The following is a 12,373-nucleotide window of genomic DNA, read 5'->3' on the forward strand; positions in this document are numbered from 1 at the left end:
GCTGGGTCAGGGTAGAGGTGTGTGGCTGGGTCAGGGTAGAGGTGTGTGGCTGGGTCGGGGTAGAGGTGTGTGGCTGGGTCGGGGTAGAGGTGTGTGGCTGGGTCGGGGTAGAGGTGTGTGGCTGGGTCAGGGTAGAGGTGTGTGGCTGGGTCAGGGTAGAGGTGTGTGGCTGGGTCAGGGTAGAGTTGTGTGGCTGGGTCAGGGTAGTGGTGTGTGGCTGGGTCAGGGTAGTGGTGTGTGGCTGGGTCAGGGTAGAGGTGTGTGGCTGGGTCAGGGTAGAGGTGTGTGGCTGGGTCAGGGTAGAGGTGTGTGGCTGGGTCAGGGTAGAGGTGTGTGGCTGGGTCAGGGTAGAGGTGTGTGGCTGGGTCAGGGTAGAGGTGTGTGGCTGGGTCAGGGTAGTGGTGTGTGGCTGGGTCAGGGTAGAGGTGTGTGGCTGGGTCAGGGTAGAGGTGTGTGGCTGGGTCAGGGTAGAGGTGTGTGGCTGGGTCAGGGTAGAGGTGGCTGGGTCAGGGTAGAGGTGTGTGGCTGGGTCAGGGTAGAGGTGTGTGGCTGGGTCAGGGTAGAGGTGTGTGGCTGGGTCAGGGTAGAGGTGTGTGGCTGGGTCAGGGTAGAGGTGTGTGGCTGGGTCAGGGTAGAGGTGTGTGGCTGGGTCAGGGTAGAGATGTGTGGCTGGGTCAGGGTAGAGGTGTGTGGCTGGGTCGGGGTAGAGGTGTGTGGCTTGGTCAGGGTAGAGGTGTGTGGCTGGGTCAGGGTAGAGGTGTGTGGCTGGGTCAGGGTAGTGGTGTGTGGCTGGGTCAGGGTAGTGGTGGCTGGGTCAGGGTAGAGGTGTGTGGCTGGGTCAGGGTAGAGGTGGCTGGGTCAGGGTAGTGGTGTGTGGCTGGGTCAGGGTAGAGGTGTGTGGCTGGGTCAGGGTAGTGGTGTGTGGCTGGGTCAGGGTAGAGGTGTGTGGCTGGGTCAGGGTAGAGGTGTGTGGCTGGGTCAGGGTAGAGGTGTGTGGCTGGGTCAGGGTAGAGGTGTGTGGCTGGGTCAGGGTAGTGGTGTGGCTGGGTCAGGGTAGAGGTGTGTGGCTGGGTCAGGGTAGAGGTGTGTGGCTGGGTCAGGGTAGAGGTGTGTGGCTGGGTCAGGGTAGAGGTGTGTGGCTGGGTCAGGGTAGAGGTGTGTGGCTGGGTCAGGGTAGAGGTGTGTGGCTGGGTCAGGGTAGAGGTGTGTGGCTGGGTCAGGGTAGAGGTGTGTGGCTGGGTCAGGGTAGAGGTGTGTGGCTGGGTCATGGTAGAGGTTTGTGGCTGGGTCAGGGTAGAGGTGTGTAGCTGGGTCAGGGTAGAGGTGTGTGGCTGGGTCAGGGTAGAGGTGGCTGGGTCAGGGTAGAGATGTGTGGCTGGGTCAGGGTAGTGGTGTGTGGCTGGGTCAGGGTAGAGGTGTGTGGCTGGGTCAGGGTAGAGGTGTGTGGCTGGGTCAGGGTAGAGGTGTGTGGCTGGGTCAGGGTAGAGGTGTGTGGCTGGGTCAGGGTAGAGGTGTGTGGCTGGGTCAGGGTAGAGGTGTGTGGCTGGGTCGGGGTAGAGGTGTGTGGCTGGGTCGGGGTAGAGGTGTGTGGCTGGGTCAGGGTAGAGGTGTGTGGCTGGGTCAGGGTAGAGGTGTGTGGCTGGGTCAGGGTAGAGTTGTGTGGCTGGGTCAGGGTAGTGGTGTGTGGCTGGGTCAGGGTAGTGGTGTGTGGCTGGGTCAGGGTAGAGGTGTGTGGCTGGGTCAGGGTAGAGGTGTGTGGCTGGGTCAGGGTAGAGGTGTGTGGCTGGGTCAGGGTAGAGGTGTGTGGCTGGGTCAGGGTAGAGGTGTGTGGCTGGGTCAGGGTAGAGGTGTGTGGCTGGGTCAGGGTAGTGGTGTGTGGCTGGGTCAGGGTAGAGGTGTGTGGCTGGGTCAGGGTAGAGGTGTGTGGCTGGGTCAGGGTAGAGGTGTGTGGCTGGGTCAGGGTAGAGGTGTGTGGCTGGGTCGGGGTAGAGGTGTGTGGCTGGGTCGGGGTAGAGGTGTGTGGCTGGGTCGGGGTAGAGGTGTGTGGCTGGGTCAGGGTAGAGGTGTGTGGCTGGGTCAGGGTAGAGGTGTGTGGCTGGGTCAGGGTAGAGTTGTGTGGCTGGGTCAGGGTAGTGGTGTGTGGCTGGGTCAGGGTAGTGGTGTGTGGCTGGGTCAGGGTAGAGGTGTGTGGCTGGGTCAGGGTAGAGGTGTGTGGCTGGGTCAGGGTAGAGGTGTGTGGCTGGGTCAGGGTAGAGGTGTGTGGCTGGGTCAGGGTAGAGGTGTGTGGCTGGGTCAGGGTAGAGGTGTGTGGCTGGGTCAGGGTAGTGGTGTGTGGCTGGGTCAGGGTAGAGGTGTGTGGCTGGGTCAGGGTAGAGGTGTGTGGCTGGGTCAGGGTAGAGGTGTGTGGCTGGGTCAGGGTAGAGGTGGCTGGGTCAGGGTAGAGGTGTGTGGCTGGGTCAGGGTAGAGGTGTGTGGCTGGGTCAGGGTAGAGGTGTGTGGCTGGGTCAGGGTAGAGGTGTGTGGCTGGGTCAGGGTAGAGGTGTGTGGCTGGGTCAGGGTAGAGGTGTGTGGCTGGGTCAGGGTAGAGATGTGTGGCTGGGTCAGGGTAGAGGTGTGTGGCTGGGTCGGGGTAGAGGTGTGTGGCTTGGTCAGGGTAGAGGTGTGTGGCTGGGTCAGGGTAGAGGTGTGTGGCTGGGTCAGGGTAGTGGTGTGTGGCTGGGTCAGGGTAGTGGTGGCTGGGTCAGGGTAGAGGTGTGTGGCTGGGTCAGGGTAGAGGTGGCTGGGTCAGGGTAGTGGTGTGTGGCTGGGTCAGGGTAGAGGTGTGTGGCTGGGTCAGGGTAGTGGTGTGTGGCTGGGTCAGGGTAGAGGTGTGTGGCTGGGTCAGGGTAGAGGTGTGTGGCTGGGTCAGGGTAGAGGTGTGTGGCTGGGTCAGGGTAGAGGTGTGTGGCTGGGTCAGGGTAGTGGTGTGGCTGGGTCAGGGTAGAGGTGTGTGGCTGGGTCAGGGTAGAGGTGTGTGGCTGGGTCAGGGTAGAGGTGTGTGGCTGGGTCAGGGTAGAGGTGTGTGGCTGGGTCAGGGTAGAGGTGTGTGGCTGGGTCAGGGTAGAGGTGTGTGGCTGGGTCAGGGTAGAGGTGTGTGGCTGGGTCAGGGTAGAGGTGTGTGGCTGGGTCAGGGTAGAGGTGTGTGGCTGGGTCATGGTAGAGGTTTGTGGCTGGGTCAGGGTAGAGGTGTGTAGCTGGGTCAGGGTAGAGGTGTGTGGCTGGGTCAGGGTAGAGGTGTGTGGCTGGGTCAGGGTAGAGGTGTGTGGCTGGGTCAGGGTAGAGGTGTGTGGCTGGGTCAGGGTAGTGGTGTGTGGCTGGGTCAGGGTAGAGGTGTGTGGCTGGGTCAGGGTAGAGGTGTGTGGCTGGGTCAGGGTAGAAGTGTGTGGCTGGGTCAGGGTAGAGGTGGCTGGGTCAGGGTAGAATTGTGTGGCTGGGTCAGGGTAGTGGTGTGTGGCTGGGTCAGGGTAGAGGTGTGTGGCTGGGTCAGGGTAGAGGTGTGTGGCTGGGTCAGGGTAGAGGTGTGTGGCTGGGTCAGGGTAGAGGTGTGTGGCTGGGTCAGGGTAGAGGTGTGTGGCTGGGTCAGGGTAGAGGTGTGTGGCTGGGTCAGGGTAGTGGTGTGTGGCTGGGTCAGGGTAGAGGTGTGTGGCTGGGTCAGGGTAGAGGTGTGTGGCTGGGTCAGGGTAGAGGTGTGTGGCTGGGTCAGGGTAGAGGTGTGTGGCTGGGTCAGGGTAGAGGTGTGTGGCTGGGTCAGGGTAGAGGTGTGTGGCTGGGTCAGGGTAGAGGTGTGTGGCTGGGTCAGGGTAGAGGTGTGTGGCTGGGTCAGGGTAGAGGTGTGTGGCTGGGTCAGGGTAGAGGTGTGTGGCTGGGTCAGGGTAGAGGTGTGTGGCTGGGTCAGGGTAGTGGTGTGTGGCTGGGTCAGGGTAGAGGTGTGTGGCTGGGTCAGGGTAGAGGTGTGTGGCTGGGTCAGGGTAGAGGTGTGTGGCTGGGTCAGGGTAGAGTTGGCTGGGTCAGGGTAGAGATGTGTGGCTGGGTCGGGGTAGAGGTGTGTGGCTGGGTCGGGGTAGAGGTGTGTGGCTTGGTCAGGGTAGAGGTGTGTGGCTGGGTCAGGGTAGAGGTGTGTGGCTGGGTCAGGGTAGTGGTGTGTGGCTGGGTCAGGGTAGTGGTGGCTGGGTCAGGGTAGAGGTGTGTGGCTGGGTCAGGGTAGAGGTGGCTGGGTCAGGGTAGTGGTGTGTGGCTGGGTCAGGGTAGAGGTGTGTGGCTGGGTCAGGGTAGTGGTGTGTGGCTGGGTCAGGGTAGAGGTGTGTGGCTGGGTCAGGGTAGAGGTGTGTGGCTGGGTCAGGGTAGAGGTGTGTGGCTGGGTCAGGGTAGAGGTGTGTGGCTGGGTCAGGGTAGTGGTGTGGCTGGGTCAGGGTAGAGGTGTGTGGCTGGGTCAGGGTAGAGGTGTGTGGCTGGGTCAGGGTAGAGGTGTGTGGCTGGGTCAGGGTAGAGGTGTGTGGCTGGGTCAGGGTAGAGGTGTGTGGCTGGGTCAGGGTAGAGGTGTGTGGCTGGGTCAGGGTAGAGGTGTGTGGCTGGGTCATGGTAGAGGTTTGTGGCTGGGTCAGGGTAGAGGTGTGTAGCTGGGTCAGGGTAGAGGTGTGTGGCTGGGTCAGGGTAGAGGTGTGTGGCTGGGTCAGGGTAGAGGTGTGTGGCTGGGTCAGGGTAGAGGTGTGTGGCTGGGTCAGGGTAGTGGTGTGTGGCTGGGTCAGGGTAGAGGTGTGTGGCTGGGTCAGGGTAGAGGTGTGTGGCTGGGTCAGGGTAGAAGTGTGTGGCTGGGTCAGGGTAGAGGTGGCTGGGTCAGGGTAGAATTGTGTGGCTGGGTCAGGGTAGTGGTGTGTGGCTGGGTCAGGGTAGAGGTGTGTGGCTGGGTCAGGGTAGAGGTGTGTGGCTGGGTCAGGGTAGAGGTGTGGCTGGGTCAGGGTAGAGGTGTGTGGCTGGGTCAGGGTAGAGGTGTGTGGCTGGGTCAGGGTAGAGGTGTGTGGCTGGGTCAGGGTAGAAGTGTGTGGCTGGGTCAGGGTAGAGGTGGCTGGGTCAGGGTAGAATTGTGTGGCTGGGTCAGGGTAGTGGTGTGTGGCTGGGTCAGGGTAGAGGTGTGTGGCTGGGTCAGGGTAGAGGTGTGTGGCTGGGTCAGGGTAGAGGTGTGTGGCTGGGTCAGGGTAGAGGTGTGTGGCTGGGTCAGGGTAGTGGTGTGTGGCTGGGTCAGGGTAGAGGTGTGTGGCTGGGTCAGGGTAGAGGTGTGTGGCTGGGTCAGGGTAGAGGTGTGTGGCTGGGTCAGGGTAGAGGTGTGTGGCTGGGTCAGGGTAGAGGTGTGTGGCTGGGTCAGGGTAGAGGTGTGTGGCTGGGTCAGGGTAGAGATGTGTGGCTGGGTCAGGGTAGAGGTGTGTGGCTGGGTCAGGGTAGAGGTGTGTGGCTGGGTCAGGGTAGAGGTGTGTGGCTGGGTCAGGGTAGAGGTGTGTGGCTGGGGGAAGGTAGAGGTGTGTGGCTGGGTCAGGGTAGAGGTGTGTGGCTGGGGGAAGGTAGAGGTGTGTGGCTGGGTCAGGGTAGAGGTGTGTGGCTGGGGGAAGGTAGAGGTGTGTGGCTGGGTCAGGGTAGAGGTGTGTGGCTGGGGGAAGGTAGAGGTGTGTGGCTGGGTCAGGGTAGAGGTGTGTAGCTGGGGGAAGGTAGAGGTGTGTGGCTGGGGGAAGGTAGAGGTGGCTGGGGGAAGGTAGAGGTGTGTGGCTGGGGGAAGGTAGAGGTGTGTGGCTGGGGGAAGGTAGAGGTGTGTGGCTGGGTCAGGGTAGAGGTGTGTGGCTGGGGGAAGGTAGAGGTGTGTGGCTGGGTCAGGGTAGAGGTGTGTGGCTGGGGGAAGGTAGAGGTGTGTGGCTGGGTCAGGGTAGAGGTGTGTAGCTGGGGGAAGGTAGAGGTGTGTGGCTGGGGGAAGGTAGAGGTGGCTGGGGGAAGGTAGAGGTGTGTGGCTGGGGGAAGGTAGAGGTGTGTGGCTGGGGGAAGGTAGAGGTGTGTGGCTGGGGGAAGGTAGAGGTGTGTGGCTGGGGGAAGGTAGAGGTGTGTGGCTGGGGGAAGGTAGAGGTGTGTGGCTGGGTCAGGGTAGAGGTGTGTGGCTGGGGGAAGGTAGAGGTGTGTGGCTGGGTCAGGGTAGAGGTGTGTGGCTGGGGGAAGGTAGAGGTGTGTGGCTGGGTCAGGGTAGAGGTGTGTAGCTGGGGGAAGGTAGAGGTGTGTGGCTGGGGGAAGGTAGAGGTGTGTGGCTGGGGGAAGGTAGAGGAGGTGTGTGGCTGGGGGAACGTAGAGGTGTGTAGCTGGGGGAAGGTAGAGGTGTGTGGCTGGGGGAAGGTAGAGGTGTGTGGCTGGGGGAAGGTAGAGGTGTGTGGCTGGGTCAGGGTAGAGGTGTGTGGCTGGGGGAAGGTAGAGGTGTGTGGCTGGGGGAAGGTAGAGGTGTGTGGCTGGGGGAAGGTAGAGGTGTGTGGCTGGGGGAAGGTAGAGGTTTGTGGCTGGGGGAAGGTAGAGGTGTGTGGCTGGGTCAGGGTAGAGGTGTGTGGCTGGGGGAAGGTAGAGGTGTGTGGCTGGGGGAAGGTAGAGGTGTGTGGCTGGGGGAAGGTAGAGGTGTGTGGCTGGGGGAAGGTAGAGGTGTGTGGCTGGGGGAAGGTAGAGGTTTGTGGCTGGGGGAAGGTAGAGGTGTGTGGCTGGGTCAGGGTAGAGGTGTGTGGCTGGGGGAAGGTAGAGGTGTGTGGCTGGGTCAGGGTAGAGGTGTGTGGCTGGGGGAAGGTAGAGGTGTGTGGCTGGGTCAGGGTAGAGGTGTGTAGCTGGGGGAAGGTAGAGGTGTGTGGCTGGGGGAAGGTAGAGGTGGCTGGGGGAAGGTAGAGGTGTGTGGCTGGGGGAAGGTAGAGGTGTGTGGCTGGGGGAAGGTAGAGGTGTGTGGCTGGGGGAAGGTAGAGGTGTGTGGCTGGGGGAAGGTAGAGGTTTGTGGCTGGGGGAAGGTAGAGGTTTGTGGCTGGGGGAAGGTAGAGGTTTGTGGCTGGGTCAGGGTAGAGGTGTGTGGCTGGGTCAGGGTAGAGGTGTGTGGCTGGGTCAGGGTAGAGGTGTGTGGCTGGGTCAGGGTAGAGGTGTGTGGCTGGGTCAGGGTAGAGGTGTGTGGCTGGGTCAGGGTAGAGGTGTGTGGCTGGGTCATGGTAGAGGTTTGTGGCTGGGTCAGGGTAGAGGTGTGTAGCTGGGTCAGGGTAGAGGTGTGTGGCTGGGTCAGGGTAGAGGTGTGTGGCTGGGTTAGGGTAGAGGTTTGTGGCTGGGTCAGGGTAGAGGTGTGTGGCTGGGTCAGGGTAGTGGTGTGTGGCTGGGTCAGGGTAGAGGTGTGTGGCTGGGTCAGGGTAGAGGTGTGTGGCTGGGTCAGGGTAGAAGTGTGTGGCTGGGTCAGGGTAGAGGTGGCTGGGTCAGGGTAGAATTGTGTGGCTGGGTCAGGGTAGTGGTGTGTGGCTGGGTCAGGGTAGAGGTGTGTGGCTGGGTCAGGGTAGAGGTGTGTGGCTGGGTCAGGGTAGAGGTGTGGCTGGGTCAGGGTAGAGGTGTGTGGCTGGGTCAGGGTAGAGGTGTGTGGCTGGGTCAGGGTAGAGGTGTGTGGCTGGGTCAGGGTAGAAGTGTGTGGCTGGGTCAGGGTAGAGGTGGCTGGGTCAGGGTAGAATTGTGTGGCTGGGTCAGGGTAGTGGTGTGTGGCTGGGTCAGGGTAGAGGTGTGTGGCTGGGTTAGGGTAGAGGTGTGTGGCTGGGTCAGGGTAGAGGTGTGTGGCTGGGTCAGGGTAGAGGTGTGTGGCTGGGTCAGGGTAGTGGTGTGTGGCTGGGTCAGGGTAGAGGTGTGTGGCTGGGTCAGGGTAGAGGTGTGTGGCTGGGTCAGGGTAGAGGTGTGTGGCTGGGTCAGGGTAGAGGTGTGTGGCTGGGTCAGGGTAGAGGTGTGTGGCTGGGTCAGGGTAGAGGTGTGTGGCTGGGTCAGGGTAGAGATGTGTGGCTGGGTCAGGGTAGAGGTGTGTGGCTGGGTCAGGGTAGAGGTGTGTGGCTGGGTCAGGGTAGAGGTGTGTGGCTGGGTCAGGGTAGAGGTGTGTGGCTGGGGGAAGGTAGAGGTGTGTGGCTGGGTCAGGGTAGAGGTGTGTGGCTGGGGGAAGGTAGAGGTGTGTGGCTGGGTCAGGGTAGAGGTGTGTGGCTGGGGGAAGGTAGAGGTGTGTGGCTGGGTCAGGGTAGAGGTGTGTGGCTGGGGGAAGGTAGAGGTGTGTGGCTGGGTCAGGGTAGAGGTGTGTAGCTGGGGGAAGGTAGAGGTGTGTGGCTGGGGGAAGGTAGAGGTGGCTGGGGGAAGGTAGAGGTGTGTGGCTGGGGGAAGGTAGAGGTGTGTGGCTGGGGGAAGGTAGATGTGTGTGGCTGGGTCAGGTTAGAGGTGTGTGGCTGGGGGAAGGTAGAGGTGTGTGGCTGGGTCAGGGTAGAGGTGTGTGGCTGGGGGAAGGTAGAGGTGTGTGGCTGGGTCAGGGTAGAGGTGTGTAGCTGGGGGAAGGTAGAGGTGTGTGGCTGGGGGAAGGTAGAGGTGGCTGGGGGAAGGTAGAGGTGTGTGGCTGGGGGAAGGTAGAGGTGTGTGGCTGGGGGAAGGTAGAGGTGTGTGGCTGGGGGAAGGTAGAGGTGTGTGGCTGGGGGAAGGTAGAGGTGTGTGGCTGGGGGAAGGTAGAGGTGTGTGGCTGGGTCAGGGTAGAGGTGTGTGGCTGGGGGAAGGTAGAGGTGTGTGGCTGGGTCAGGGTAGAGGTGTGTGGCTGGGGGAAGGTAGAGGTGTGTGGCTGGGTCAGGGTAGAGGTGTGTAGCTGGGGGAAGGTAGAGGTGTGTGGCTGGGGGAAGGTAGAGGTGTGTGGCTGGGGGAAGGTAGAGGAGGTGTGTGGCTGGGGGAACGTAGAGGTGTGTAGCTGGGGGAAGGTAGAGGTGTGTGGCTGGGGGAAGGTAGAGGTGTGTGGCTGGGGGAAGGTAGAGGTGTGTGGCTGGGTCAGGGTAGAGGTGTGTGGCTGGGGGAAGGTAGAGGTGTGTGGCTGGGGGAAGGTAGAGGTGTGTGGCTGGGGGAAGGTAGAGGTGTGTGGCTGGGGGAAGGTAGAGGTTTGTGGCTGGGGGAAGGTAGAGGTGTGTGGCTGGGTCAGGGTAGAGGTGTGTGGCTGGGGGAAGGTAGAGGTGTGTGGCTGGGGGAAGGTAGAGGTGTGTGGCTGGGGGAAGGTAGAGGTGTGTGGCTGGGGGAAGGTAGAGGTGTGTGGCTGGGGGAAGGTAGAGGTTTGTGGCTGGGGGAAGGTAGAGGTGTGTGGCTGGGTCAGGGTAGAGGTGTGTGGCTGGGGGAAGGTAGAGGTGTGTGGCTGGGTCAGGGTAGAGGTGTGTGGCTGGGGGAAGGTAGAGGTGTGTGGCTGGGTCAGGGTAGAGGTGTGTAGCTGGGGGAAGGTAGAGGTGTGTGGCTGGGGGAAGGTAGAGGTGGCTGGGGGAAGGTAGAGGTGTGTGGCTGGGGGAAGGTAGAGGTGTGTGGCTGGGGGAAGGTAGAGGTGTGTGGCTGGGGGAAGGTAGAGGTGTGTGGCTGGGGGAAGGTAGAGGTTTGTGGCTGGGGGAAGGTAGAGGTTTGTGGCTGGGGGAAGGTAGAGGTTTGTGGCTGGGGGAAGGTAGAGGTTTGTAGTATTAGTGTAAAGTATAATCACACAGGAATGACACAGGGATTTCCCAGTTTACTGCACCTGTCTATGTAGCGGGTTGTCTATTGTATCAATGTGGCTTGTCACTCACTGTCACTGTCTAGGCGCACGATATTACGTACATCCACTGGGCAGAAGTTATATAGAGTACCACTATACATGTAATGAAATGGTCCAGCCGTGAAATGGGGAACCTTTATCAGTGTTTCCTGGTTCAGGTATGGTCATTGGAAAAGTATTTTTGGACCTCTTCTTCCCTCTCCTCCTCCTGTCCCGTCTCATCTCTCTGTTGTCTCTCTCCAGATTGCCAAGCTGAGGCAGCAGCTCCAGCGGAGTAAGCACAGCAGCCGTCACCACAGAGACAAGGAACGCAAATCACCATTCAATGGGAACCATGCTGCTCTCCACCAGGTGTGAGCAGGGCGAGGCCAGGGACCCATAAAGCCATAGAGAATAGATAGAAATGGAACCATGCTGCTCTCCACCAGGTGTGAGCAGGGCGAGGCCAGGGACCCATAAAGCCATAGAGAATAGATAGAAATGGAACCATGCTGCTCTCCACCAGGTGTGAGCAGGGCGAGGCCAGGGACCCATAAAGCCATAGAGAATAGATAGAAATGGAACCATGCTGCTCTCCACCAGGTGTGAGCAGGGCGAGGCCAGGGACCCATAAAGCCATAGAGAATAGATAGAAATGGAACCATGCTGCTCTCCACCAGGTGTGAGCAGGGCGAGGCCAGGGACCCATAAAGCCATAGAGAATAGATAGAAATGGAACCATGCTGCTCTCCACCAGGTGTGAGCAGGGCGAGGCCAGGGACCCATAAAGCCATAGAGAATAGATAGAAATGGAACCATGCTGCTCTCCACCAGGTGTGAGCAGGGCGAGGCCAGGGACCCATAAAGCCATAGAGAATAGATAGAAATGGAACCATGCTGCTCTCCACCAGGTGTGAGCAGGGCGAGGCCAGGGACCCATAAAGCCATAGAGAATAGATAGAAATGGAACCATGCTGCTCTCCACCAGGTGTGAGCAGGGCGAGGCCAGGGACCCATAAAGCCATAGAGAATAGATAGAAATGGAACCATGCTGCTCTCCACCAGGTGTGAGCAGGGCGAGGCCAGGGACCCATAAAGCCATAGAGAATAGATAGAAATGGAACCATGCTGCTCTCCACCAGGTGTGAGCAGGGCGAGGCCAGGGACCCATAAAGCCATAGAGAATAGATAGAAATGGAACCATGCTGCTCTCCACCAGGTGTGAGCAGGGCGAGGCCAGGGACCCATAAAGCCATAGAGAATAGATAGAAATGGAACCATGCTGCTCTCCACCAGGTGTGAGCAGGGCGAGGCCAGGGACCCATAAAGCCATAGAGAATAGATAGAAATGGAACCATGCTGCTCTCCACCAGGTGTGAGCAGGGCGAGGCCAGGGACCCATAAAGCCATAGAGAATAGATAGAAATGGAACCATGCTGCTCTCCACCAGGTGTGAGCAGGGCGAGGCCAGGGACCCATAAAGCCATAGAGAATAGATAGAAATGGAACCATGCTGCTCTCCACCAGGTGTGAGCAGGGCGAGGCCAGGGACCCATAAAGCCATAGAGAATAGATAGAAATGGAACCATGCTGCTCTCCACCAGGTGTGAGCAGGGCGAGGCCAGGGACCCATAAAGCCATAGAGAATAGATAGAAATGGAACCATGCTGCTCTCCACCAGGTGTGAGCAGGGCGAGGCCAGGGACCCATAAAGCCATAGAGAATAGATAGAAATGGAACCATGCTGCTCTCCACCAGGTGTGAGCAGGGCGAGGCCAGGGACCCATAAAGCCATAGAGAATAGATAGAAATGGAACCATGCTGCTCTCCACCAGGTGTGAGCAGGGCGAGGCCAGGGACCCATAAAGCCATAGAGAATAGATAGAAATGGAACCATGCTGCTCTCCACCAGGTGTGAGCAGGGCGAGGCCAGGGACCCATAAAGCCATAGAGAATAGATAGAAATGGAACCATGCTGCTCTCCACCAGGTGTGAGCAGGGCGAGGCCAGGGACCCATAAAGCCATAGAGAATAGATAGAAATGGAACCATGCTGCTCTCCACCAGGTGTGAGCAGGGCGAGGCCAGGGACCCATAAAGCCATAGAGAATAGATAGAAATGGAACCATGCTGCTCTCCACCAGGTGTGAGCAGGGCGAGGCCAGGGACCCATAAAGCCATAGAGAATAGATAGAAATGGAACCATGCTGCTCTCCACCAGGTGTGAGCAGGGCGAGGCCAGGGACCCATAAAGCCATAGAGAATAGATAGAAATGGAACCATGCTGCTCTCCACCAGGTGTGAGCAGGGCGAGGCCAGGGACCCATAAAGCCATAGAGAATAGATAGAAATGGAACCATGCTGCTCTCCACCAGGTGTGAGCAGGGCGAGGCCAGGGACCCATAAAGCCATAGAGAATAGATAGAAATGGAACCATGCTGCTCTCCACCAGGTGTGAGCAGGGCGAGGCCAGGGACCCATAAAGCCATAGAGAATAGATAGAAATGGAACCATGCTGCTCTCCACCAGGTGTGAGCAGGGCGAGGCCAGGGACCCATAAAGCCATAGAGAATAGATAGAAATGGAACCA

At 60.0% G+C, this 12,373-nt stretch overlaps 1 protein-coding gene across 2 annotated transcripts in view; it reads left to right on the forward strand.

The window, feature by feature from the left end:
- Positions 1–12,373, forward strand: part of LOC139538541 (protein FAM117B-like) — a 103,816-nt gene that overhangs the window by 64,457 nt on the left and 26,986 nt on the right. For both annotated transcript variants that reach the window (XR_011667755.1, XM_071340695.1), the window contains exon 4: positions 10,049–10,156. Coding sequence is in view for 1 of the 2 variants with exons in the window: in XM_071340695.1 (XP_071196796.1) it covers positions 10,049–10,156 (108 nt within the window). In the remaining variant the exon portion in view is untranslated. The remainder of the gene's footprint in view (positions 1–10,048; positions 10,157–12,373) is intronic.

Source organism: Salvelinus alpinus, chromosome 14 (genome assembly GCF_045679555.1).
Source record: "Salvelinus alpinus chromosome 14, SLU_Salpinus.1, whole genome shotgun sequence".
Classification (NCBI taxonomy): Eukaryota; Metazoa; Chordata; class Actinopteri; order Salmoniformes; family Salmonidae; genus Salvelinus; species Salvelinus alpinus.